This window comes from Pantherophis guttatus, chromosome 9 (assembly GCF_059756535.1).
Source record: "Pantherophis guttatus breed Tessera chromosome 9, ASM5975653v1, whole genome shotgun sequence".
In the NCBI taxonomy this organism is placed as follows: domain Eukaryota; kingdom Metazoa; phylum Chordata; class Lepidosauria; order Squamata; family Colubridae; genus Pantherophis; species Pantherophis guttatus.
The window spans coordinates 2,052,890-2,079,319 of NC_142071.1; the positions used below are offsets into that span (position 1 = coordinate 2,052,890).

Sequence of the window (26,430 nt, forward strand, 5' to 3'; positions counted from 1 at the left end):
CCTCCTTTCGAACTGCTAGGTTGGCAGAAGCTAGGACAAGTCACGGGAGCTCACCCCATTAGGCGGCACTAGGGATTAGAACCGTTGAACTGCCAACCTTTCGATCGACAAGCTCAGCGTCTTTAGCCACTGAGCTACCGCATCCCTAACCTAAGCAGTTTACAGTCTGCCTATTGCCCGCAACAATCTGGGTCCTCATTTTACCGACCTCGGAAGGACTGAGTCAACCTCGAGCCAATCGGGATCAAACTCCTGGCAGTGGGCAGAGTCTGCGTGCAACACTGGCTTCTGCACCACCACGGCTCTAACCACTACCCTTCACTTGGGACTGTTCTTCCCAAAAAGAGGGACCCGAGTTAGTTCCTGGAAGTTTTATTTTGGAAAATTAGCAGGATCTCTTAAACAATCAATTCAGCTCATTTACGGCAAACATTGTACACAAAAGCTACTGTTTGTTTTGCCGAGTTTAAAAAAAAAAAAAGAAGGGAAAACCTCAAGATGCGGGCAGGAACACAAAAAGGTGGAAGTCCGTTTCTACAGCTGCTCGCTGAGGCTTAGACGATGCAGGGAATCCAAAGACGGAGAACATCTACAAAACACCTTCCTAACCACCTATGGTGATTATCTCCTCCAAGAAAGTCCACAATGGCTTGATGAAGGCCCATCACCTTCAGCCTGTCGCTCAGTCGGAGTCGGTGTCACTCTCTGCCTCTTTTACGTCCACGCTGAACTTATATTCTTGGTCGCAGCCCATGTAGGCATCGCTCATGAAGTAGAGCGTGTAGTTGTGCGTCCCGGTGGTTGGAGCCACAAAATCCAGCTTCACCTAAAATAGCGTTAAGAATTGGGGTTTTTAGAACAAGTCAGATCAACAAGGAGACTGGGTGGTGGGGGGGTGGAGTTTGCTTGCAAAAAGCAGGAATTAGGCTCACAGTGCAAAAAACCAGCTCAAAGCAATTGACATCTTTTTGGAGAAAGCGTGAAAATACACAGATTGAATCATGGCCTGCCAGCAGAGTTGGCATGTGGCCAGCATGTGGCCCGCCAGCAGAGCTGGCAGCAGAGTCGGACAGTGAGGAGGTTGGGGAGGAACGTGGGCCAGTCCTGGAGTCTGGGGAAGGCTCGGACGAGGGCACTGTCAGAGACACAAACATAAAGGAGAAGCGAACGGGACATGAGTTTTTGCAGGGAGCAATTAGTTCATCTGGCCGATTCAAGATTTGAAAATTACGTCAACCCTCAGATGGAGAGTCAACAGCCCCCAGGTCTGGAGGTGGCTGATGAGGAGGAGGAACAGCTGGGTCCAGTGCCTGATATGTGGATTTACAGAAGGCAGAGGAGAGGAGAGCAGTGGAAATCTATGGGCCGGTCCTCGGGACGAAAGAGCCACCGCTGCTACCAAGCTCTGGGGATAAAAGGCAGGGGGCGGAGAGGAAAAGATGTGGCAGACAACTATTCATCTCCTTGCCGGACGGACTTGTTAGCCTGCATTTGAAAGGGAAACTTTGTTGCAGGGTTGCTGGCGCTCCTAATTAAAGGAATCTTTGCGTTCACTTCAGAGGGTGGGTCGGGTTTGGGGAACTGGCTCAGAACAATAATCAAGACCGACGTAGAAGTGTGAGCGTCTTACCTTGGCCTTCTGCTGCAGCGTCAGTCGCTTGATGGAAATGAGGCTGTTGGATTTGGAGTCGCCGATCACCACCCACCAGCCTTCCTCGCGTTTCTGCAGGAAAGCAGCAGCAAAGAGGATAAAGTTAGGAGCGCAACAACGGTGTAGCCTCAGTCCCAACAGGCAGGCCCTCGGCCTGGTCTGACCTAGCCTTCTCACACCGTGAGAAACCATTTACTCATGAGTAACACAAATTCATGTTATTCAAAGAGGGAAGGAACAAGTGGTGAAATCCAAATTTTTTTACTACCGGTTCTGTGGGCGTGGCTTGGTGGGCGTGGCAGGGGAAGGATACTGCAAAATCCCCATTCCCTCCCCACTCCTGGGAAAAGGATATTGCAAAATCCCCATTCCCTCCCCACTCCTGGGGGAAGGATATTGCAAAATCCCCATTCCCTCCCCACTCCTGGGGCCAGCCAGAGGTGGCATTTGCTGGTTCTCCGAACTACTCAAAATTTCCACTACCGGTTCACAGAGGACCCCGCTTACCTGTGGGAACAGCGGGGCAATCACGGGTCCGGTTACCTCCTCCTCTCGCTCCAGCTGCACCAGCACAACCACAGGTCCTCCACTGGAGAAACAAAGAAAGTGGTCAACTCACATGGAGCCAGGGCATGTCTTAGTCTGCAGCGTCTGAGTCTGTGCAGAGAAACTGAAACTAGTCTTCTGTGCTGAAATGAAACTAACTGTTCTCTCCTGCCTTGTGTTTTGCTTATAGCTGTTACTATGTTGAAGAAGAATCTGTACTGGTATTGTACATTTATCTTCATGTATTATATGTCTATAATGAATCCAGCTGCATCAGTCTGCCTGTGTGTGCTTTCTGTATTTGATTTCTGCAACAAACTGTTATTGCCTCCATCAATAAGCCGCGAGAACAGAAAGAAAGCAAAAACTGCTAACTACAAGCTGCATCGCGGAAGTCTTTCTCTTGCAACCTTCCCGGCCCCTCCTCACCTGTGAATGCTCTCCTTTTCCGCCACCTCGTAGGAGAGCTCGATGTTGGGGTATCGGTTGCAGAAGCGAGCCACATCTGCAATCTGGGCATCGGAGAGCTGAAGCAGGACGTTGCGGTCCTCGTCTTCCATCTCCATGATGTCGAACACGCTCTCCACTCCCTGCACGGAAGGACAAGCGGAGGGGAATGAGCAGGGGATGACAGCCCCCAGGGGGAAAAGCTTCCAGGTTACAGTGTCATTGAAACACACACACACACACACACACACACACACACACACACACACACATCCCATTCAGTATCAACTGACACACAGATGAGGATCAGTTGGAGGCCTCTGTTCTGACCTAGGCATCCCCCAAAAGCACGAAGCAGAATCCTCGTCCCGACAAAACCCCTTTTATTAAACGAATGTCAATTCCTCTCATTCACCTTCAGCAAAGGCCTGGCAAGCAGTCTTCCAAAAGTGGATTTATGACCACAGACCTTATCTGGCTTGGAAAGCTGCCATGTAAATATTTTCCAAACACAGGGCTGTGCAAGGAAAGACTTGGGCACAGAGTTTCTTGAGATTCACGGACAGATCTTCACACTCCTGAACCGAACGACCGAACGAATTGTTTCCTGCAAAAGCCCACTCCCCTTTCACTCCTCTTTTATTTCCTATGGGAAGGGCCATTCATCGTCCACTTGTAGCTTTACTTCCAAGTCGACCCTGATTTATTAGCTGTTCTTTTCTTCTGGCAGCTCTGCGCATGCACACACTGGGAACAGGCTCCAGCTGTTCCTCTACCTCACTGCTTTCTAGCTCTGGAGGCAGATGATAACTGACATCCAGCCTTGGCTCCCTCTCTGCCTCCGACGCAGAGCCCTCATCTGAGCCTTCCCCAGACTCCAGGACTGGCCCATGTTCCTCCCCAAACTCCTCACTGTCGGACTCTGTTGCCAGCCCTGCTGGCCGCTGGAGGGCCACAACAGCCTTGTGGTCCCACTTATGGGACCTTATGGTGGCTTTTCAAGTCCACTCCTTTTTGGCAATGGCAAACCTGGAGCAGAAAGAAGCAGGGTGAACCACCCCACAGGCAGCTGTCGCTCTGGGGGCAGTCGGGGAGTTCCTGGTTTAATAAATTCTCCAAAACTGAAAGCAGTTCACAGCACACTCTTGGATAAAGCAGGCCTCCTTCGGGAACACAGCAATTCGGATTAGGGAGATGCTCCTGTCTTTGGGAAGATCTGCTTCCAAAAACTGCCCCGAAGGAGCTCTAGGGACATGGGCCGTGGTGGCACAGTAGTTAGAGGGGGTACTGCAGGCTATGCCTGCAATTTGACAGTTCGAATCTCACCAGGCTCAAGGCTGACTCAGCCTTCCATCCTTCTGAGGTGAGTAAAATGAGGACCCACTTTGTTGGGGTCAAGAGACTGACTCTGTAAACCACTTAGAGAGGGCTGTAAAAGCACTGTGAAGCGGTATATAAGTCTAAGTGTTATTGCTGTTCCAATGATTTGGGCCCCTCCCTGGTTCTCCATTATTCCTCAGAAAAGACAAGAGGCAGCTCAAGACTTTCAGCCCTTGGAAACCCTAATCCAGAGGTCTTCAAACTTGGCAGCTTTAGGACTTGTGGACTTCAACTCCAGCATAGCTGGCTGGAGAATTCTGGGAGTCAAAGTCCATAAGTCTTAAAGCTGCCAAGTTTGAAGACCTCTGCCCTAATCACTTCCGAGCATGGTGGCTAGTTTTTCAGTATAGCCAGATAGTCACAGGGCAGCCCAGAGTTCTTATTCAAGCAGGCTGGATATAAATCTTGTAAATAAATGGCTTCCATTTAAATTTTTTTTAAAAAATTCTCATGCAATTGGGCACTCCACTCTCATTTTCTGCCGTGCCCGGTCGGGAAGGCCCGTTGTGCCCTCTTCCTGGGCTGCTCCACTGCTCTTCCTTACTGAGCCCGAGAATCAGTTCTCACCTTGTCGGTGCAACGCCTGATGTTTTCGGAGGTGAAGTGCGGCAGCTGCTTCAGGTAGGAGTCCTTCGACCACATGGCCTGCGTGACCATCTGGGCCAGCTCCATGGCTGCCAGGGCGGGGCTCAGCCAGCCGTTGCTGGAGAGGACGTCGACGCAGGCTTGGATCAGCCGGATGGCCTGGGAACGGGAAGAATCGGATTAAGGGTGCCGGGTGAAGCCCCCGCTGAGTCTCCCGATGCTCCCGCTGGACCCCGAAGAGGCAAGGCCGTGCCACATGGGCCATCCCCACCAAACCCCTCTTCTTCCCCCCACCTTGCTCAGGATCTCCTCGGTGTCTGACTGGAGCTCTGCGCTTAACTGCATCCGCGACAGATGCGCTTGCAAAAGGAGGTTGGTTTTGATGTGGGGGTCGTTGAACTTAGGGTTGTTCAGCTTGTGGGGCACTTTCTGGGCCAGCTGGAAAAGGAAGGAGGGGGTCTTCTAAGCATCAAACACGACCGTACATTGGCACAAACTGCCATCTGCTGCCCACCGAGGCCTCACTTACATTTTATCAAAGAAGGATTTAAGGATTATTCCCTTACCTGCCGCAAGAGATTGTCCTCGTGGTGCCTAATAGGAATATTCTCATATTCTGCAGCATTGGAGATAATTTCAATCAGACCTCTCACTTTCGTCTTGGCGTTCAGGGACATGCTGAAGAGTTCTAGAGCGGATGATTTGAGAAAGAAAGAGAAGCTGCATCAGATCCCGAGCTACAAGGCTGAGGCCATGGCAGCGAGGGACACGACACACACACCCCTTTCTCCCCCAGACCCATTACCGATGGTGGTGTAGTTGATGTAATAATAAGCTGCGATCATGCCCAGATTCAGAGGCGCCACGTCCATCTCATCTTCCACACTGATGCACTTGGACTGCTCCAGGTCACTCAGGGTTTGCTCCACTAACTCGGAAAGGTGATCGGAGAGATGCCGGTGGGACACACCTGGTCAGAGGAGCAGATCAAAAGTCAGAAGCTGCACATCTGGAGGGGTTGGGAAACTGTCCAGGAGCTGCCTGGAATGGGTCAGGGGGAGACAAGACAGGGAGAGGGATCCCAGAAGATTGGAACGCTGCCCCTTTTACCTTGCAGGTTGTAATAGTTGGGGTTCTGTGTCATCCTGCGGTACAGGAAGGTCCAGGTGAGGTAGTCCACCGCGTCTTGTTTGTTCTCAATTGTCTTGGTGACAATCTCGGCATTGAAGTGATCGTGCATGCAGTGGTCAAGGTGAGACTCCACCGGAAGGGGCTCGTAGAGGAACTTCTTGAAGAAATCCTGGAACGGAAGAGCCAAAATTATGTTTAGCATAAGGGGAAAATTTGTCAGAGTATATTCATCAACTCTGGAATAGGACATGGTAACAGCCAATGTATAGGCATAGCAACTAAGTCAGCCAATGAGGGCTGTTTGGGAGCTGAGACAGACTGGAGCCAAGGCGTGTCTTAGTCTGCAGCTTCTGAGTCTGTGCAGAGAAACTGAAACTAGTCTGCTCTGCTGAAATGAAACTAACTGTTCTCTCCTGCCTTGTGTTTTGCTCGTAACTGCTACTACATTGAAGAAGAATCTACAGTATATTGGTATTGTACATTTAACTTCGTGTATTATTATGTATATAAAGAGGAGTTAATGAATCCGGCTGCCTCAGTCTGCCTGTGTGTGCTTTCTGGAATTGATTTCTGCAACAAACTCTAACAAAATTGCCCGCTTATGATTAGGGTTTCAGGATTCCAGAATGGAGGAGAACCTGCTCCAAATAAATCATGCCAACACAACATGCAAAATCAATGGATTCCCCCACCCGGTGTAGGCTTGCTTCAACGGTGTAGGTTTTTGCAAGCCAGAGTTAATCAAGTAGTGATGAGTTTTCAGGCTGAATGACCAGGATCTAATTTTCTGATGTCCAGAGATTTTTCCAATGATTTAAGGGCTATTTAATCTTGAGGTGGCATAAAAAGAATCTGCGGCAACCTCACCAGACAGAATCTCTCTAGCACTATTCTGTCCCAATCGAGAATCTGATCTCTTTGGCGTTCTACGAAACAGGTCAGAAAGCTACCGACATAAAGAACCAATCAACAGCCAGGTTCAAGGACAGACCAACTGGAGAACTGATTCTCTTGGAATTTCTTCAAAACAGATCAATCCGAAGTCCATCCAGATAAGGAACTAACTTCTTTGAACTCTGGAGACAAGGATCAAATCGGAGAGCACCTTGCTACATCCAAATACAAGAGTCCAGCTAGTTCCTATTCATTGCTTTGTGAGTTGCTGAGAAGTACGTTCCTTAGCAGCTGACTCTGTCCCTGAAAAGACCAGCCAAAGTTGCTGGCAAAACATGAGGACCTCGGAAAGCTGAGATTGTGGCCACTCAGCCTGAAAGCTCTTCACTGCTAGAAGGATCCCAAATTCTAGGAGCCCCCGTTCCTAAGCAGCAGAGGAATCTACCCAGGGGATGGACTGCTGGGGTTCGGGAGAACCTCTAGCTAAGATTCTCTGCAGTTCAGGGAACCCCCAAATCCCACTCCTGGCTGGCCACGCCCACCCTGCCCTGCCCCTCCCAGGAGTCCCCACGCAGCCCGTTTCGGATGCAGGTAAGGGCAGGGCACATGCGGAGGCTCAGGGAGGGCAAAAAACGGGCCTACCGGAAGTTCAGGAAGACCGGAAATGGGCCTGTTTCCGGCCTCCAGAGGGCCTCCGGAACCTGGGGAGGCCGTTTTCGCCCTTCCGGAGACTCGAGAAAAGCCTCTGGAGCCCGGGGAGGGCAAAAACGTGCCCACTGCCATGGTGCAGGAGGCCAACTAGGCCACGCCCACCCAGCAACCGGGCAGAGAACCCGTTGCTAAAATTTTTGAAGCCCACCCCTGAATCTACCTACTTCCCATCTTGGCTCACCTTCTTGGACCCCTGGCACATAATAACACAGCGTCCTTCGTCATCCTGCAACGGGCGGTTAGCACGGCCCACCATCTGTAGGACATCATAGATAGGGTAGTCCACATACCTAGCAGAAGGAGAACGGTTCACTATTGATGTGAAGTTTCCGAAAGATGCCCTAATTAATTCATGAGCCATTAGCCAAACTTCAAACGAAATACAGTCATTTATTAGGAGCACAATTTCGGCAATATTCGGATGCAGTTAGAACTAATCCCGCATAGATTTACGTTCCCCTATGACCCTGTCTCTCCCCTCCTCCCTGGCCATGTCATAAATCACATTCTCCAATTAACCACTTTGGCTGGCTGTGAAATCCAACACCCTCCTTCTGATTGCGGTCAGGAAGAATGTATGGAATGTAGCTTCAGTTAGGGAAATCAATCAGCTCTATCAGTTCTCCCTCCCTCCTGCTCATGGCAACTTGAAAGCTTTGCAAGTTGACATACATCTATAAGATGCACAGGCATTTTCACCCCCTTTTGGGAGACAAAAAAATCCGTCCTGTAGTCCGAAAAATATGGTAAATAAAAATTTAAAAAATAATTAAAAAAAAAACAAACCACCAAAAGTCAATCCAACTCAACTCCTTTTTAATTCCCCCATCGCTCCCCAAACCGCTTAGTGGCAGTTCCGGACAACCCAACCCAGCACTCTTCACTCACGCGTGGATCTTCCCATTGTAGTATTGCGTGTCCATGATGATCACCAAGTGGGCAGCTAAGTTCATTCCCCAACAGAGGCTTCGCGAAGCCACTACCACCTGGATGGCCCCTAAAAACAAATCACAAAGGAGGAATGTTCAAGAACTGAAACAACCATCTAGGTCAAGGGTCTCCAACCTTGGCAACTTTTAAGACTTGTGGACTTCAACTCCCAGAATTCCTCAGCCAGCGAAGCGATGTTGAGGCTTTGGAAAAAGTGCAGAGAAGTGGAACTAAGAGGATCAAAGGCCTGGAGATTAAAACATAAGACGAACGGCTGCAGGATTTGGGTTTGGCCAGTCTAGAGAAAAGAAGAATTAGGGGTGACATGATAGCAGTCTTCCAGTATTTGAGGGGCTGCCCCAAAGATGAGGAGGTCAAATTATTCTCCAAAGCACCAAAGAAGGCAAGACAAGAAACAATGGGTGGAAACTACTCAAGGAGAGAAGCAACCTGGAATTAAGGAGAAACTTCCTAACAGTGAGGACAATTAATCAGTGGAACAGAAGTTGCCTCCAGAAATCGTGGGTGCTTCATCACTGGAGGTTTTTAAGAAGAGACTAGATAAGTCACTTATCTGAAATAGTATGGTTCTCCTGCTTGAGCAGGCGGCTGGACTAGTAGACCTCCAAGGTCCCTTCTAGCTCATTCTGTTCTGTTCTAATTCCATGCCACTCCACTCTTCTCTGCAAATTGTTTCTTTCTTAACTTAAAAGCGCACTCTGCTCATGGTCTTTTACTGCAATATTACTGTTTACTAGCTCACTGTCAGGTTTCAAGGTCGTCTCAAATAAATTGCATTTCAAACAAAGTCTTTGATGAAAAACTCCCATTTATTAAGCACGACATTCTAACTCTGACTCCATCGCAGCCAAGACTGACTTCCTAACCCAAAACCCTCCCTTTCCTTTCCCCACTCCTCTGCACTCATTGGCCATCTTCCAAGTCACTCTACCCCTAATCTACTGCTCCAGCTCAAAGGAATTTTCCCCCTCCCATCCCATCTCCTAGGGGATATTATCTCCAGGGAAAATAAGTAGGTGAAAAGTCAAACGTCCCTTTCCAGACACCTCCGCTTCTCCTTCTTATGTCAGCACTAGAATAAATGCAGCTTGAAGTGCTGACATTCATCTTTCCAGCAAGAAGGCATTCAACACATCAAGTTGTTTCCCTGCGAATCAGAAGTTTTTTACTTTATTTTTTTTTCAAGTCAGGCCTATTTGGGATCGATTAGCCTTGCTTTTCGTTGCTGCTTTACCTGAGCTAAACAGCTGCTCCACGACTCTTCGTTCCATTGAGGTCAGCCCCTCGTGGAGGTAGCCCACCCCGTTCACCACCGTCTCTTTCAAGGTGTTGTCATTCAGTTTGTCCAGGTAGGGAGCCACATCCTTCTCAGTGCAGTGCAGAAACCTGTCGAGACGGGAAAACCAGGCAGATCAGAACGGCCAACAAGCCAGATATTAGCCAGCTTGTCCGTCATGAAGAAGAAAGTGCCTTTTTTCCAAGGGCCAGACTCTCATCAGGAACAAGGAACAAGGAAGTAAGCAGGAACAGGAGTCGGGTTCAAAAACACTTTCAGGCATCTATTGTGGCCTGTCGGCCGCCGACCTCTCCAGCAGCCGAATCAGAGGAGGAGGAGGAGGAGGAGGCGTGGGAGTCAAGGTCAGCATCAGGGTAACCTGAGAGCTCCACTGGGGAAGAGGGAATGGAGATGGAAGAGAGAGAGACAGAGGCAGAGTCTGGGCTGTCTGTCAGCCTTCAGATGGAGATTCAACAGCCCCCAGATCTGGAGGTGGCTGATGAGGAAGAGGAGGAACAGCTGGGTCCAGTGCCTGATGTGTGGATGCACAGAAGGGAGAGGAGAGCAGTAGAAATCGATGGGCTGGTCCTTGGAAAGGAAGAGCCACTGCTAGCGAAGCCCCACCCTAACTCTGGGGATAAAAGGCAGGGGGCGGAGATGAATACAGTATTTTTCGGAATATAAGACGTACCGGAGTATAAGACTCAGCTTAGTTTTTGGGGAGGAAAATAGGGGGGGAGGGAAAAATCTGCCTAACAGGTATTGACGTGGCTACCATCCTTAGTCTGGTCAGCTTCAGCACATTAGTTTGCTAGTTTTTTATCCCCTGCTTGGGGATTAAAAAACAGCTTCTAAGGCACAGCTGAGAGGAAGCAGCAATGAGAAAAGCAGGCAAAGCTGGGAAGATCGCTTCACTCGGCTAGCACCTAGTTAGGGCTGAAAAAAAAGCTTCTAAAGCACAGCGGAGAGTTGAGGGAGCAGGCAAAGCTGGGAAGATCGCTTCACTCACTAGCGCCTCGTTAGGGCTGAAAAAAGCTTCAAAAAAGCTACATTCGGAGTATAAGACGCACCCAAATTTTCAGCCTCTTTTGGGGGGGGGGGAAAGGTGCCTCTTATACTCCAAAAAATACGGTAGATGTGGCAGACAACTATTCATCTCCTGGCTGCCTGGACTTGTTAGCCTGCTGTGAGAGAGAGAGAGAGATACTAGGAGCTGGCGCTCCTAATAAAGGGAACATTGGTTTAACTACAGAGGGTTTGCTGTATTTGGGGAGCCGGGTCAGAACAGTCTACCTGTGTCTCTGGACATCTGAAGCGCAGGTGGTGAGAATGTCGATGGCCGTGAGCCGGGTCTGCTTGCGCGAGGGAACGAACACGATGACTGGCTTCTTGGGAGAATGTTTCATGATGGCGTGGTAGACTGGCTTAGCCATGGAGAGCAGGCGTGTCTGGGTGTGGCTGATGTTGAAGCCCTGGAGAAAACGAGGGAAGGAAACAAGAGACAGAAGACGAATAGTGTCAAATCGGCTTGCTGGATAGACTGAAGGAAGAACTGCAATTAAAAGCCACTAACAACATGGAAAATGTCAAGAGTATTTACAGCGTGACTACTATTTCGAGACCACCCAGGCACAAAATACAGTACACAAAGGTTTATCTTACAAACAGTGGTTTATATACAAGACTTTTATATACAAACATACACGTGGTAGGCACATACCAGACAAGCAATCAGTCTTCTTCAACTCTACATGGAGAACTACAATGCAGATACCCGAGAGACGCCCTCTAATGGCCACTCTTATATAGACAGCTTCTTAAAGTGGCAGTAACCCTGCTGACTCATCCTCAGTTCATCACCTTGATTTACAGCCTTACAACGGCTGATCAGCTTTAAATCTGACTTTAAATCTTTAAATCTAAAGAGCCTGGTGGCGCAGCAGACTAATAGCCTGTTATTATCATCCAGCTGCCTGCAATTACTGCTAGTTCAAATCTCCCCAGGCTCAAGGTTGACTCGGCCTTCCATCCTTTCTAAGGTAGGTAAATTGAGGACCCAGTTTGTGGGGCCAATAAGCTGACTTTGTATAAATATACAAAAGGATGAAGGCTATTGCTTAACACATTGTAAGCCGCCCTGAGTCTCTGGAGAAGGGCGGCATATAAATCAAATTAAAAAAAAAAAATCTCCATTACCCTGACAGAAAACGAAGCTGAGATTTTGATTAGCTCCAGTAAAGGGACTCTGATTGGCGTAAGAACACGCAAAGTTTCTGTCGATCAATGAAGGTGATTTACCACGGAGATAGATTGAGCAATGGAACCGATTTGCAGGAGGAGCTCCGCATGGTTGTTCGAAAGAGCGGGAGGCTTACCTGGATGTGGAGCTCCAGAGGTACAGGGCGCACATTGGGGTGGAAATTGAAGGTGGCCGTAGCACTGCAACCAAGCCAATGGGCCACATCCTTGGCGTTGGACAAGGACGAGCTGAGGGCCACAATGCGGATGGGCCGCTCAATCTGCGAGGAGATGTAGCGCATTCGGGAACAGATCACCTCCAGGACTGGCTGTGAAAAGAAACAAAAGAGGGAGAAGTTGAGTCAGGGGCATCCAGTCTCCCTCTGACAGTTGTCGCTTTTGAGACAGGCTCTATCTATTCGATACCTCTGTGTTTGGTTTTCTTGCCTTAAGTGTAAAACTTGATTTTTCTCATCACTGAGTTTCATTTTGCTAAATAGGGCTCAGTGTTCTAGTCTCTTGAGATCCATCTGGATCTTGAGTCTATCTTCTGGGGTGTTGGCTGTTCCTGCCAGTTTAATGTTGTCTGCAAATTTGAGGAGATCCCCTTCTATCCCCTCATCTAAATTGTTTATGAAGAGTACTTGGTGTCAGCGTTCCAGAAAACCCCCCAACTCCAAGTAAAAACTCTGAAGCAAGCATTTTTCAAAGTTCTATTTACTAGAATAGGTAAACTGGCATATCTGGGAAAACCTGAATCTAAGAGGTCCGGGTTTTCCCTCAGTAAATCAAACCCCCCAAAACCATCCCCTCCCTCCTCAGTCGATCACATGCTCCAATCACCACCCGTCCCATCTCGAGACATCACTCCGACTACTCCTTCTCCAGATGCAGGATCGGCCTGACCTTGACTGACAGGAAGAATGCTATTATGTCTACAGACAACCCCTCTTCTAAATCTGCCTCCTCCTACCTTCCCACACATGGAAGCTTCTGGCGTAATATGGCTTCCAAAGCTGACACTTGGCCTAAGGCAGAACCTTGGGGGATCCCACTGCTTCCTTCCCTCCATGTAGATGTAGTTCCATTAACGGCTACATGCTGAGTGTGATTTGTCAGCCAGTTACAATTCTACAGCTACTGTATGTTTTATAATCTAGACATGACTTTATAAGGAGGCAATATTTATCGCTGGGACTAAAACTGTCGTATGGATGTTGGAGCAGAGGTATATCAGTCTAGGACTGCAAAAAAGGTATCTGGAGTTTTGAGAGCTCTTTCTCCAACCAATGAACTTTATTATTAAGTAGATTCAAAATTTACAGGAATCATAAACATTCATGAAGGCATCTGATGAACTGAGCTGCAACTCACACTAGCTGGGTCATATTAAAGTGATTTTTCCACTAGCAAGAAAGTGATTTAAGTGATTTTCCACTAGCAACGCTCCAAGGAAGAATGGAGCCAAAGGAAGCTGTGCGCGGCTCACTCCCTTTCAAAACAAGTGATTTCTCGGCAGGAAACTCACCCCATTCTCGCCGCCGATGAGGTGGACTTCGTCCACAATGAAGAGATTGACGTTCTGCACATTTTTACGCTGCTTCCATCGCCGGGACAGGATGTCCCACTTTTCTGGGGTGCTGATGATGATGTTGCCCTTCCCCAGCAACTTCAGATCCGTGCTGGTCTCTCCCGTCAGCAAGACGACTTTGAGAAGTCGCTCTTGGAATTTCTCGTACCAGTCCAGGAAGATCTGCCTCGGAGAAGAGAGAAGAAGAGGAAGATGGGGACATCTTCAGAGATCCTCCAGGTCAAACCTCTGCTGGCTTGGCCTCTTCTAGTCTCACCAACCCTCTCCCCCCCCTCCTTTTCACATCTGCTGCCTGCGAGAGAGACTGTTGAAGCAGGGGTGGAGAACCCTGGCTCTTTTATGACTTGTGGACTTCAACTCCCAGAATTCCTGAAGCCTTGGGAATTCTGGGAGTTGGAGTCCATAAATCACAAAAGGGCCAGAGTTACTCATGCTGGCTTAGGAATTCTGGGAGGGATTTTTTTTTAGTATATATTTTTTATTTTATTTTAAAATCTACATCAACATCAATACATGAACAGTGTGGCATCTGGGTATCATTCATTTTGATATAAATAACAATAATGATGTTAATAATATGTTACATCAGTCAAACTTTTGTAATCTTAAGTGTTAATTCACATGGTTGTATTAAGATATAATCCTTCATTTTTTAGTCGTTCAGTGTTCCAATGTGCCATTCTAATGCCAATCACAATATTATTTGAGCATATATAGTAATACCATCTTTCAACCTCTCATCTTTCCATCTGATTATTGATTTTATTATATAAAAATGTGTATATTAATATTCCCCCTATTCCTTATTTCTATCTCTATTCTAGCTTTTACTCAGGCCACAATTACTAGTCCTAGTGTTGATACACATGTTTGTATTGAAGTATAATCCTTCATAGTTTAGTTGTTCAATGTTTCAATGTGCCATTCTAATGCCATCTTTAACTTCTAATCTTTCCGTCTAGCGGGCAAGAGATGATGGATAGAAAGGAAATGCTAGAATAGAGGTAGAAATAAGAATACACAGGAATTCTGGGAGTTGAAGTCCACAAGTCACAAAAGAGCTAGGGTTCCCTTCCTTGATAAGAGCAGACTCAAAAAAAAAAAAAAACTCGGCAAGCCGGGAGGGAGCTTGGCACCTGCTCGGCAAGAGCCTCCATGGGTGTGATGTAGACGCAGCGGCCTTCCACATTCTGCAGCAGCATCCTCAGGATGGCAAACTCGGCGCAGATGGTCTTCCCGCTGCCCGTCGGCGCACCCACAAAGACATTTTCATCGCTGTTGTAGACCGTGTTGAACACTAGATGTGAAAAAAGAGACCAGCTGACTTCTCAGCAGTCAAGCTTCCCAGCTTGAGCTCCTGGTGGCTCAAGCTAGCTATTATTTATTAGATATCCCTGTGTTGTATTTGCAAAGACATGCAATCTCCCGAAAGCTCTCCATGCCCAAATAAATACATTTTTGGATGGGACGGTTCTCCACTGACCCTTCGCGAGGCCTACCTTGGGTCTGGATTGGATTGAAGAAGGGGAACTTGTCTTGGTAGAGGCCCTCAAAAGCGCTGTTCCTCAATGCAGAGACTGGCAGGGGCTGCAAGTCCAGCAGTTCGGTGGGAGGAGGGTACTTCTCTGGTAGGATTAAGTGTCGGAAGGACACCGGTAGTTGCGTCTCGCAGGCTGGAATGAGCAAGCAGACAAACACACCTGAGGAACAGGGACACCTGAAGAACCCAGGCACCAAGAGGTTGAGGAGAAAAGCCCTAACCAGCTTCCTACGTTTCTCTCTTGTTAGAGCCGGTCTCCTTTGGAGGAGAGATCCAACAGCCAGTTGGAAAAATCCTAAATTGTGTTTTAGTCTGGCTGCAGAAGAGCAGAACGATGCCATGTGGGTCATTAAGTTATCACACAGATTGCATCAGTCGTGCAACCATGTTACCTGGGGGAATATCATTGTGGCTTGTACTGGGCACCCTCGGGCTGCAATTAACCTTCAGGAGTGCAACAGGGTTAGCAACAACAAGCAGCCCACTCTAAGCGGTTTACAGAGTCAGCATGTTGCTCCTAACACATCATTTTACCGACCTCAAAAGGACGGAAGGCCAAGTCAACCTTGAGCCGGTGAGACTCGAACTGCCAAACTGATGACAGTGAGCGGAGTCAGCCTGCAGTACTGCATTCTAACCACTGCGCCACCAGGGCTCTTACAAAATACCAGGCTGGACTGACTTCCTGCAAGAAAACGCTATGTGCAGATGGGATGCCTTCATAATATATCCTACGTCGCCATTTCCAGCAAGAATGCGTAAGCTTGTTCGGCAAACGTCTCTTTCTCCAGGGACTTACAAAGCCAGCGATCGGAGACCACCCGGATGAAGTACTGAGGAGGAAGAGGCTCAAAAACCGGCACGAAGAAGGTGATGAGGTGCTCATCTTGAGCGTACTTGGCCTTCAGAAGGAAATACTCGTGATGGAGGATCACCTCGCTGTCCACGTCTTCCACCAAAATCCAGAAGGCTTCAGAGGAACCATGGACCTGCACCCCAAAAAGAGGAGAGAGATGGATTCGTAACCAAGTGTTCTGCCAAAGCTACGGACCCCAAAGAACACAGCACACACAAAGTCTGTACAAACCTTAGTTTACTAAATTAAATCAGTCTTTTTCAAACAAAGGCTGTTAATTAACTTTCTTAACAGCCTACAAGAATCCAAAGAATAAATAATCGTAATCTTACTAGGATTGGCAGAAAGCCCAGAAGCAATTTGCAGGAAACTGATAAGAGAACTAAGATCAAGACCCGAAGGAGAGTGAACGAAGTTGTTCCCTGCAAATTGCCTCAGTCGTCATCCTTCCTTAAATAGGCTAAGGGAGTGGCCAATTAGCCCCAAGCCTTACTCTCGAGGAGACCTCCTCCTGAAGAGCCCCTCCTGCCTTTTGGCAGCTCTGCGTGCCCATGCATAGAGAAGAGACTCCTCCTCTTCTTCCTCTTCACTTAAGGGAGCTTCTGGAGGTTCTGAAGGCCCTGCTGAATCCCCACCTCTGGCACCACATCTTCTCCAGCCTCCTCATTGTCTGACTTGAGTGACAGCTGCAAGGCTGCTAGCGCAACACCACACCAGCCTCCTCGCTGTCGGAATCAGCTACTAGCTGCACAGGCCGCTGACAGGCCACAACACCAAGGAGAGTCACCAAACCAAGATTGAAGGAGTTTCTCCACCGTGAAGTGCCCCATCCACAGGTGACCTCCAGATCCCACCTCCTCCACATTACTGGAGATTGTTCCTGCAGATTCCATGATTGCCCATTTACCTTTTCATCCCACTGGAAATCAGGAGTAATCGTTAGCTCCACTTTCAGAGTAGACCTGGTGATGGGCTGCAAGTGGACAGACAACTCCAGTTTGGGGAACAGGTGGACGTACTTGTGGATCGTCTTCCCCATCTTGGGCATCCGAATGAGCTCTCCTGCAGAAGGATGGTATTGGTGAAGAGGAAGGGAAGTGGACCTTCTTAGAATCAGGGGTCGAGTTTCCGACTGACAAACCCAACCCAGCAAGCACTATCGAGATGATCCCAATCTCTTAATGCAAAACCTCATTGAGTACATCATTTTGAAACAGAATGAAAGCAAAACCAGCTCTGGCTAATTTCCGCGCAACTCAATGTAATTACAGTATAGAATCTTCCCTCCCTCCAATGAGTGTAGGTCACATTGTCCAATTAAGTGTCACAATGTTGTTGTGAGAATGGTGTCTGGAAGGTCTGGCAAACACCTGCTGAAGTGACCTTGGTTCTCACGGATGGAGTGCTTGATGGTCCACATTCCAATTCCCCTTTCTCCCCTCCCCCAATAGTTTGTTGGCAAGCTGAGCAGCAGTAAAAGTGAAAGCAGCTTGAGTACGCTTCGAACCTTTACACCAGGGCTGGATATTCTCTATGGCTGTGTTCACACATTGTGGTAAGCTTTTTGCATGGTCCTGGTTACACACGTCGTGTGAAACCAATCCCTGGGTTTATAAATCCTGGTTTATGGCTTACAATGTCAACGTGACCTCAGGCATTTTTAGCGTACTCAACAACTCATTTTTCAATGCGAGGTCAAGTCTTTTGTGCGTCACTTCAAACACGATCAAAGACTGAACTAAACTGCCATGATTTAGCCTTTTTAGATACTTTTTGGCCTGGAAGATTGAGTCTTCATTTACATCATCAAACACTGATTTGTATTCGTGTGTTTGAATGGTCTTTAATTCCCTCAACACTGTCAAATAATTTACTAAGACTGTATTACTATTATTCTTCTCTTCCTTCCTAGTATCTATTTCTTTCCACTTATGACTTTAACCATGTTGCTTGTATCTTTCAACTTATAGTTTTTATTTGTTTCCTAGTATGATTTGATAGCTTATTAGTAACCTTGACTATCACTAAGAGTTAGTATCTTTTTATTCTTGATGAATGTATTTTATTCTCCTTATGTACACCGAGAGCATATGTACCAAAGACAAATTCCTTGTGTTATCCAATCATACTTGGCCAATAAAGAATTTGTGTTGTGTATTGTATTGTATTGTATTTTGTATTGTATTTTGTATATTCTATTATTCTATTCTATTCTATTCTATTCTATTCTATTCTATTCTATTCTATTCTATTCTATTCTATTCTATTCTGGAGTTTACTGTTTTAATTTATTTAATTTACTTAGAAATATCAAATTAATTACAAATCCTATTTATTGCAATGATCTACGTAATACATGGTCACTTCTGTTGGGTCCTCAATGGTCTATTTTTTTTTTTTTGTTTCTTCAAATTCAGCCATAATCTGAACGTTTCATTCAGGATCAAAAAAGATCAAAGATAGGTTCCGATACAAAACTGAGCAACGCACACATTGCAAAGGGATGCAGTACCTTTGTCGGCCTACAAATGGAGCCCTCCCCAATTTACATCCCTCCCCTCTCTTAAAGAGATACTGCAGTCGCCGTCACTGACCTATTTCGTTGTGATTCAGGTCATAGAGCCGCTCAAACGGGAAGTTTTTCTTCTCAATTTTCTTCACCACCTCTTCGGGCAGTTTCCTGAACTGTCGGAGGGGGCACATGGACTGCCACCTGTAGGAACAAGAAGGCTGCCACTCAGGATCCAGCACAATAGTTTCCTTCAATCGTTGGCATCTCTAGAAACAGCCTCTCAAACTGCAGAAGCAGTGCAGGGAACTGGTCTAACTCCAGTATTGGCGCCTCTCAAGATACAATCCTCAATCATGGCTGGGAAAGGCAAAATGCTAGAACAGGGGTGTCAAACTCAATTTCATTGAGGGCCGCATCAGGATTGTGTTTGACCTTGGAGGGCCAAATGTGTTGTGTGCTTTGGTGGGCATGGCCATGGTGGGTGTGACACAGGACTGGTGTCGGAGGGAGCACCTATGGTGGCCAAGTGCTAAGGCAGGACTTTTCTGAGACCCTCCCTTACTCTCATTTCCTTCCTTCCTTCCTTCCTTCCTTCCTTCCTTCCTTCCTTCCTTCCATCCATCCATCCATCCATCCATCCATCCATCCATCCATCCATCCATGGCGGCACAGTGGTTAGAATGCAGTATTGCAGGCCAGCTCTAACTGCAGTCTGGAGTTCGATCCTGACTGGCTCAAGGTTGACTCAACCTTCCATTCAGTTTCAAACAGCCCTCAGCTCCCTCACACACTGACAGGACGCTAGCCAGATGAATACCCATGGATGCTGGTAGGCAGAGGCAGAATTTTCGTTTTCTTATTTTCCTCCCCCCAAAATCTAAGGTGCGTCTTATACTCCGGAGTGTCTTATACTCCAAAAAAAAAATGATACATTGAAAAGGTTGGTCCTTCGCTGTCTTAATCCTTAAGGCCCATTTCATACAATCTACTAATTGGAATATTTATATGGAACTAAACTGAGATTTATTTCTGAACAAGCAATGCAGAGAAACTATAAGAGGGGCAGATGGCCTGACTGGATAGAAACGATGGGAAATATGAAAATTTAAGAGAAGCCGCCTTACATTCTCTTGTCAATCATCTTACAAAGGTTGAGGGTCTTGTCGGTGAGCTGTGCCCAACCACGGTTAAGGACAATCTCAAAGATGGCACGCATGAGCCGTCCAGCAGACTGAGAACACAAAACAAGAGAGTCAATTTCAACAACACAACTGGTACCTAGAGAAAGAGGAAAATGTTGTGCATCCCATCCCAGACTGCTTTTAATTTCCTGGCAAGTGAAAGAACCATCGCCTTCTGAATCCTAAACTGTCAGGATCTGAAGCTCCCACTCTATCCTACAGATGATCAGACTTCAGTGGCATTCCTCCTTCCCTCACACCCTCAACTGTACAACTTTGAACAACCAAGAGGTGGATCAAACAAACTGGACTCTAGGTCCACCAAGGGCTTTATGATTTTTAATATTTCATGAAATAGGGGAGAAAAAAAAAACAAATCTTCAGGTTCCACAAGGATCCGATAACCCTGGGATGGACCTACTCCAGCAATAGGGCAGCTACACCCAACTACCGAGGCATCAAATTACCTCAGATCTTGTGTCTCACCTGAGTGACGTAGACCATGTCCGCCATGAGGGCGAAGCCTTCTAGCTTCAGTTGAGAGATAAAAGCTTGGAGGAGGACATTGATCTAGGAGAGAAAGTGAAGTTAGCACCTTCCAAAGAACATTTATTTCCTTCTACCCCTTAGAAGGGGGCAGATACCCCTTAGAAGGGGGAGATACTGCTTAGTTTTTTTAAAGAAAATGTTCTTCATTTTGGACTCCAGCCTTAGAAAAGACTGCAACAATCAATATTAGAACATATTGCTTATTCATCTGAATCTCCCATTCAGCCTTCTGGGTACCGTATTTTTCGGACTATAAGATGCACCGTAGTATAAGACGCACCAAGATTTTGAAGAGGTAAACAAGAAAAAAAATGGTTTTTGCCCTCCCCGGCCCCCAGGAGCACTCTGTAGGCCTCCCAAACCCTCTGTGCGTCCCATTTTTCGCAAAAACAGGGCCTGCAGAGGGTTTGGGAGGCCTGCAGAGTGCTCCTGGGGGCCGGGGAGGGCAAAAATGCCCCCAATTTTGCAAAAAAAAAAAAAAAGGCCTGTTTTTTGCGAAAACGGGACATGCAAGGCGGTATTTCAGGAGGCCAAAAATAGCTGTATTCGGTGTATAAGATGCACCAACATTTCCACCCTCTTTTAGGGTGGGAAAAAAGTGCGTCTTATACTCCAAAAAGTACAGTACTTGACAATGTGTACGGATAGAGTAAAAATAGGCATGCGCTGTAAAAATTAAACAAATCAAACAGACTTTCCCGGACTTGGAAGAACTTACCTTAGCGCTTGGCTCCTCAATGCTCTCTTTCACTGGAATCGGGACCCTCTCAAGCAGCTTCTGAAGTTCCAGTTTCTCTTCCTGCAAAGATGAGGAAAGAGAAAAAAAAATTGAAAAGTGAGTCACCTCTGCCACGCTAGAGTGGATAGACTGTGAACAGGTAAAATGAGTTTCATTTTGATTAGGATTCCCTCAACTGGACTCACTGCATAAAGATGAAGAGTGTTGAGTTTCAGAACTTAATTCCAAGGACTAGAAGGGAGCTTTTCTGATCCACTTCTGATTAATTTCAGCAGCATCATTTGGCTGCAATTTGCGAATCACTAGGCCAGGGGTCCTCAAACTTGGCAGCTTTAAGACTTGTGGACTTCAACTCCAGCATAGCTGGCTGAAGAATTCTGGGAGTTGAAGTCCACAAGTCTTAAAGCTGCTAAGTTTGAAGACCTCTGCACCAGGCTAACGTGATGGGTGAATTACTGCAAATCATCCATAAATCTACCCACGTTAAGTCAATCAACTCCCAAAGCTAAAAAGGCAGCAACAAAGGGCTACATTTGAAAGCAAAAAACTGTGGCTAGAGTCTTAAAAAATAAAAATGAAAGGACTGGGAGGTTCTAAGAAAAGTGGAGGGACAGCTAGAATGCCAAATATTTAGAAATGAGCACAGTTACTTTTATAAAGTTGAGCTAAGCAACCATAGCATTACCTCTAGTGATAATATTAATTTTTTAAAAATGATTTTAATCCCTGAAAGATGAAACACAGGCACAGAAACTTAAGATATTAATATTCTCCCTCTTCCCCGGATAAAAGCAAGGATTTGGAGGAAGCTTTTGAGCGATGCAAAAAATACAGCAGGAGTTGTAAACGTTGACTTTCCCAATGTTAGCCAAAGGATGAAGACACCAGGTAGACAGGAAGGAAATGCCGTCTCCGACTTTCCTACCTCTCTCACGGTGATGTTCTTGAACTCGGAGGACAGAGAGAAGACGCGGAAGAGTTCGATCTCACTCAAGGTGGGCTTAAGCAGCTGATTGTAGGTCTGGATGGTCTCGTTGGTGATGTAATAGTGGCTGGCAATGCGGCCCAGCTCAGTCACCTGCGGAGGGAGAAGAATGATTGGGGAAAGATCAGCTAACATGGCCAGAAGGAAGAATCCATCGTAGGCAGAGCTGCTATGCGTTGTACTGTGGTTGCTCTAAAGCCAGCGGAGCTAGTGATAATCGAACAAAAGGGTTTATGGCTCTGCAACCCAACAAGACAGACACGGACTTCAGAGGATCATTAGAACTGCAGAAAAAACCATGGCTACCAACCTGCCTTCCATGGAGGACCTGTCTACTCCACGAGTCAAAAAGAGGGCAGTGAAAATATTTACAGACCCCTCGCATCCTGGACATCAACTGTCTCAACTCCTACCCTCCAAACGACGCTATAGAGCACTGCACACCAGAACAACTAGACACAAGGACAGTTTTTCCCCGAACGCCATCACTCTGCTAAACAAATAATCCCCTCAACACTGTCAAAACTATTCACTAAAGTCTGCACTACTATTAATCTTCTCATCATTCCCATCACCCATCTCCTTCCACTTATGACTATAACTTTGTTGCTTGTATCTTTACGTTTATATTGTTTTATTTAGTTTCCTAGTATGATTGATGTTGATTGCTTGTTTAGTATCCTGTGACTATCGCTAAGTGTTGTATCTTATGATTCATGGTGAATATATTTTTATGATAACTATGATCATGATTTATCACCTATAGTTTTTATGTACACTGAGAGTTTATGCACCGAAGACAAATTCCTTGTGTGTCCGATCACACTTGGCCAATAAAGAAAAGAAAATAATTGAATTGAATTGAACTGAATTGAATTGAACTGAATTGAATTGAATTGAATTGAATTGAATTCCAATTCCAGTTCCAATCTAATCTATTCTATTCTATTCTATTCTATTCTATTCTCTACTGTACTCTTTTCTACTGTACCCTTTTCTACTCTATTCTATGTTAGAATAGAGCAACACTTCCATCTTTTTGTTGTTGTTGAATTTTTAAACATTTTATTAGGTTATAGGATAAGATACAAAATACAAAAGTAAATAGGAAGGCAACAGGAGGGAAAAGGCTTTAGAAATTAAATGAAATTGAAATGTAGGAGATAATTTGGGCCTCGTACACAATAGGAATAGCCCCTAGACTTATATACCGCCTCTGCTTCCCAGCAATTTTGCCTCCTTGCAGCAAACAGCCTGTTTTACTTTCATTTTCATTTTCAGCATAGCTTGATTAGCACATGGGAAAAAAAAATCTGCTCCCAGCAATTTACCTCCTTGCAGCAAGCAACGGAGCCCTGCGCAAAATAGCTGAGAGCAAAATAGCTGAGTCGGGAGGCTGATCCAATCAACTTGTGCTAATTAGGCTGTGCTGAAGCTGAAAGAAGCTGTTTCTTCTTCTTGTTGGCTTGCAAGGAGGTAAATTGCTGGGAGGCAGAGGACAAAGGGGGGGGCAGTGGGTGGGCGGGGCTACACTTGGTGTATAAGACGCACCTAAATTTTCACCCCCTTTTAGGGGGGAAAAGGTGCATTTTAAACTCCGAAAAATACGGTATTTATGGACAGGCCATTAACAGACGCTGATGGAATTTGCTCTGGCAAAGTAACCTGAACACCTCTGTATTACTAACCTGGAAATTCCCCGTCTTCTTATCATATTTGGCTAAATTGTTTTTGTCCAGCATCAGAGCTGCTGTGTGCACCAGGTCCAGTCGGCGCTGGTCCAGCAATGGGTCTCCTTTCATGTCGTCATGGGAGATGCCGTAGAGATTGGGAGATCTCAGCATCCGTATGTAGAGGTAAGTGTAGCCAAGCCAGTTCACTGCATCCTGCAACAGCCCAAACAGGAAGTACAGGCACTGTTAAGTCTCTGAAATGCTACAAGGACAGGGGAAGGAAATGGCATCACCAGCTCCTGCTCTGAAAACCAGCAAGGGGTGGAGAATAGGCTCATAGGTTAATTCTAAAAGAGAGAGACATCAGAGAGGATATAAGGCCGTGATGGCAAACCTGTGGCACGCATGCCAGAGGTGGCAAGCAGAGCCCTCTCTGTGGGCATGTGCGCCATTGCCAGCTGCTCTACTGGTTTATGGTGCGCATGCTGGTCTTCATGGGCACCGGGGTGCCGGAAAACAGCCCGAAAAACGGCCATAAAACAGGCTGTTTTTCAGACCCAAAGCGCCCCAAAAAACGCCCTGAAAACAGCCCAAAAAACAGGCATGTTTCTGGCACTCCGGTGTGCATACATGCACGCAAATGCACACGCGTTCCAGTTTGGGCGCTCGGTGCCGAAAAGGTTCGCCATCACTGATATAAGGAATGGCCTTGAGGAACAGAAGGAAGAGCCACAACCAAGGCAACAGTCAGATAAGAGAAACCCGAGTCTGGGGGCAGAAATGTATTTTGAAAAAGCACTTCAGACGTGCTGTCTCTAGTTCACACAAAAGCGAGGGAGAGAGTAAACACATCCAGACTTCTTTCAAGGTTTTTTTACTATAGGTAAAGGAAGGGGGAGTAATTAAAAAAAATCTTAGATTGTGCAGAAATGAACAGATTAACTTTGATGATTAAAGAGAGAGAGGGGATATGGACTATTATAAGATATGGGGGAAATTTTATGATTGGTTAAGAAAAGAGATATAAAGATTGTGACAATTAAATAAGGAGAATGTTATATTAAATGTATTGTGATTTGGGGGAAATATCGCAATAGAGAAATGGAAGCTATCAATGAAGAAATGAAGATAGGAGTAATAAAAAGAAGATGTCATGGAAGAAACACCGAGAAGATATTAAAAAGAATAGCTTACAAAGTGGTACATAAGTGCACCACCTCCTTTTCTTATTCCATGTCTATAATGTGCGAAGGCTGCCGACCTCGGAGTATTTCCGGATGAACCGGATACGGGCACCCCCGTTCTCACCTTGGCATTCTGGACGTTCCCCAGCACAATCTCTGCGTTTAGCATATCGGGGAGCCTGGCCACCATCTGGCTCTCAATGGGAAGCTGCTGGTTGAGGAGAGAGAGGTAGTACTGCAGCTCGCCGTGGGATGTGATCAGGATGCCCTCGCCCTTCGTATCATACTGAGGTCTTCCGGCACGACCCAACATCTAAAGAAAACACATGTGTCTTGAGATACATGGGATAGGTACAGGAGCCTGAATCTGTGGGGGAAGATGAGCTGGAACCTGAGCCCACAGAGATTAAGAGGGCGGCTTTGTTGGCTTCGGAGGAAAATGGGGAAGGGCAGGGCCAGTCAGGCCAGGGACTTTCAGGATTAGGACATCTTGTAGACAGGGAGGAACAGGGGCAGGATGAACATGAGAGACAGAGCTCAGGCGAAGAGCAAGGACCACCCCCTCCTGATCCGAGAGCATGGAGAGTGGAGAGAAGGCGAGAACAGCGCAGACTGAGCAGGCTACTCGGGAGAAGAGTGCCCCGTCCATCTTCACAAGGCACACCTGGGGAATGAGACTTAAGGAGATGCTGGGGGTGGGGGGCATTTGTTGGTTCCTGAGTGTTGAGTGTCAACATTTGAACTTTCCAATAGTCCTTACATTCTTTCTGGCTTTCTGGACTAATTACCTGGATCCTTTGCTTCCTGAACTCCTTGATTTGCCCTGCTGGATTTATTGCTGTGCACAGCCTTGGTGTACACAGTGTCGGGCTGGACTAATTGCAGCCAAAAGCTGCTTGAGGTGTATGCGGGGGTTTGTCATCACTTTGGTCTGGGACTTGCCAGAAACGTGGGAACGTTTGGGAAAATTTGGAGTAATAACGGGGCAGTTTAAACTGCCAGCTGTGTTATCTCTGTGCCGTGTCCCAGGTCATCACAATAGGGTTTCAAGCATGCCAGATAAATTTCTTGTGGTGAGAAAGAATGACGGTGTGAATATTTAAACGCACTGCATTGTGGAGCGCCCAACTGGTGAGCGGGATTTTACCTGCAAGATGTCCAGGGCACCCAGCTCAGTCCAGCGTCCTTTCTCAGGACTGTAAATCTGTGTCCCTTTGATGATGACCGTGTGAGCGGGGAGGTTAACACCCCAAGCCAAGGTTGCAGTGGAGACCAGAACCTGTAAAGGGAAGAGATGCCCAAGAGATGAAAAAGATTAGATCTAATACAGCTTCTAATATTTCTGTAAAAGTGCAATATCAGCAAAAGCCCAATTAGAGCTGCCTTTGCAATAATCATTGTTATCATACGCAATTTCATTTGGCTTCCAGACGGCCTCACGCTTAGGAATTGTGGCAGCATTCCCGTGGTCACATGACCAAAATTGAGACACTCGGTGCTTGGCGTGTATTTACAACTGTTTTCGTGTCCTGGGGTCACATGATCATCACTTACAACCTTCCCAGACGGTTTCCAACAAGCAAAGTCAATGGGGGAAACCAGATCCACTTAACATGATTCGTTTAACGACTGGGCTGATTTGCTTAACAACTTTGGCAAAATGGTCATAGAATTGGACACGGCTCACGTAACAACCGCCTTGCTTAGCAAAGGAAATTCCAGTCCCAACTGCAGTCCTTAAGTCGAGGACTACCTGTAGGAAAATACTCCCCCATCTAGACCGACCCCCCCCCCCACCAACAGCCCTTCA

General features: G+C 46.7%; 1 protein-coding gene across 1 annotated transcript in view; it reads right to left on the minus strand.

Moving 5' to 3' along the window:
- Window positions 1–356: 356 nt before the first annotated feature.
- The window catches only part of SNRNP200 (small nuclear ribonucleoprotein U5 subunit 200), a 47,738-nt gene continuing 21,664 nt past the window's right edge, over window positions 357–26,430 (minus strand). The window contains exons 19-45 of the mRNA XM_060683319.2: window positions 25,768–25,899; window positions 24,745–24,933; window positions 23,452–23,649; window positions 21,704–21,856; window positions 20,758–20,838; window positions 19,977–20,060; window positions 19,434–19,540; window positions 18,392–18,510; window positions 16,705–16,859; window positions 15,741–15,930; window positions 14,901–15,074; window positions 14,538–14,698; window positions 13,339–13,563; window positions 11,948–12,139; window positions 10,866–11,044; window positions 9,531–9,682; window positions 8,234–8,342; window positions 7,527–7,635; window positions 5,720–5,909; window positions 5,415–5,579; window positions 5,176–5,297; window positions 4,904–5,047; window positions 4,592–4,768; window positions 2,627–2,787; window positions 2,159–2,240; window positions 1,631–1,723; window positions 357–826 (exon numbers count right to left, since the gene is read on the minus strand). Coding sequence (XP_060539302.1) covers window positions 683–826; window positions 1,631–1,723; window positions 2,159–2,240; window positions 2,627–2,787; window positions 4,592–4,768; window positions 4,904–5,047; window positions 5,176–5,297; window positions 5,415–5,579; window positions 5,720–5,909; window positions 7,527–7,635; window positions 8,234–8,342; window positions 9,531–9,682; window positions 10,866–11,044; window positions 11,948–12,139; window positions 13,339–13,563; window positions 14,538–14,698; window positions 14,901–15,074; window positions 15,741–15,930; window positions 16,705–16,859; window positions 18,392–18,510; window positions 19,434–19,540; window positions 19,977–20,060; window positions 20,758–20,838; window positions 21,704–21,856; window positions 23,452–23,649; window positions 24,745–24,933; window positions 25,768–25,899 — 3,987 coding nt within the window. The 3' untranslated portion in view covers window positions 357–682. The remainder of the gene's footprint in view (window positions 827–1,630; window positions 1,724–2,158; window positions 2,241–2,626; window positions 2,788–4,591; window positions 4,769–4,903; window positions 5,048–5,175; window positions 5,298–5,414; window positions 5,580–5,719; window positions 5,910–7,526; window positions 7,636–8,233; window positions 8,343–9,530; window positions 9,683–10,865; window positions 11,045–11,947; window positions 12,140–13,338; window positions 13,564–14,537; window positions 14,699–14,900; window positions 15,075–15,740; window positions 15,931–16,704; window positions 16,860–18,391; window positions 18,511–19,433; window positions 19,541–19,976; window positions 20,061–20,757; window positions 20,839–21,703; window positions 21,857–23,451; window positions 23,650–24,744; window positions 24,934–25,767; window positions 25,900–26,430) is intronic.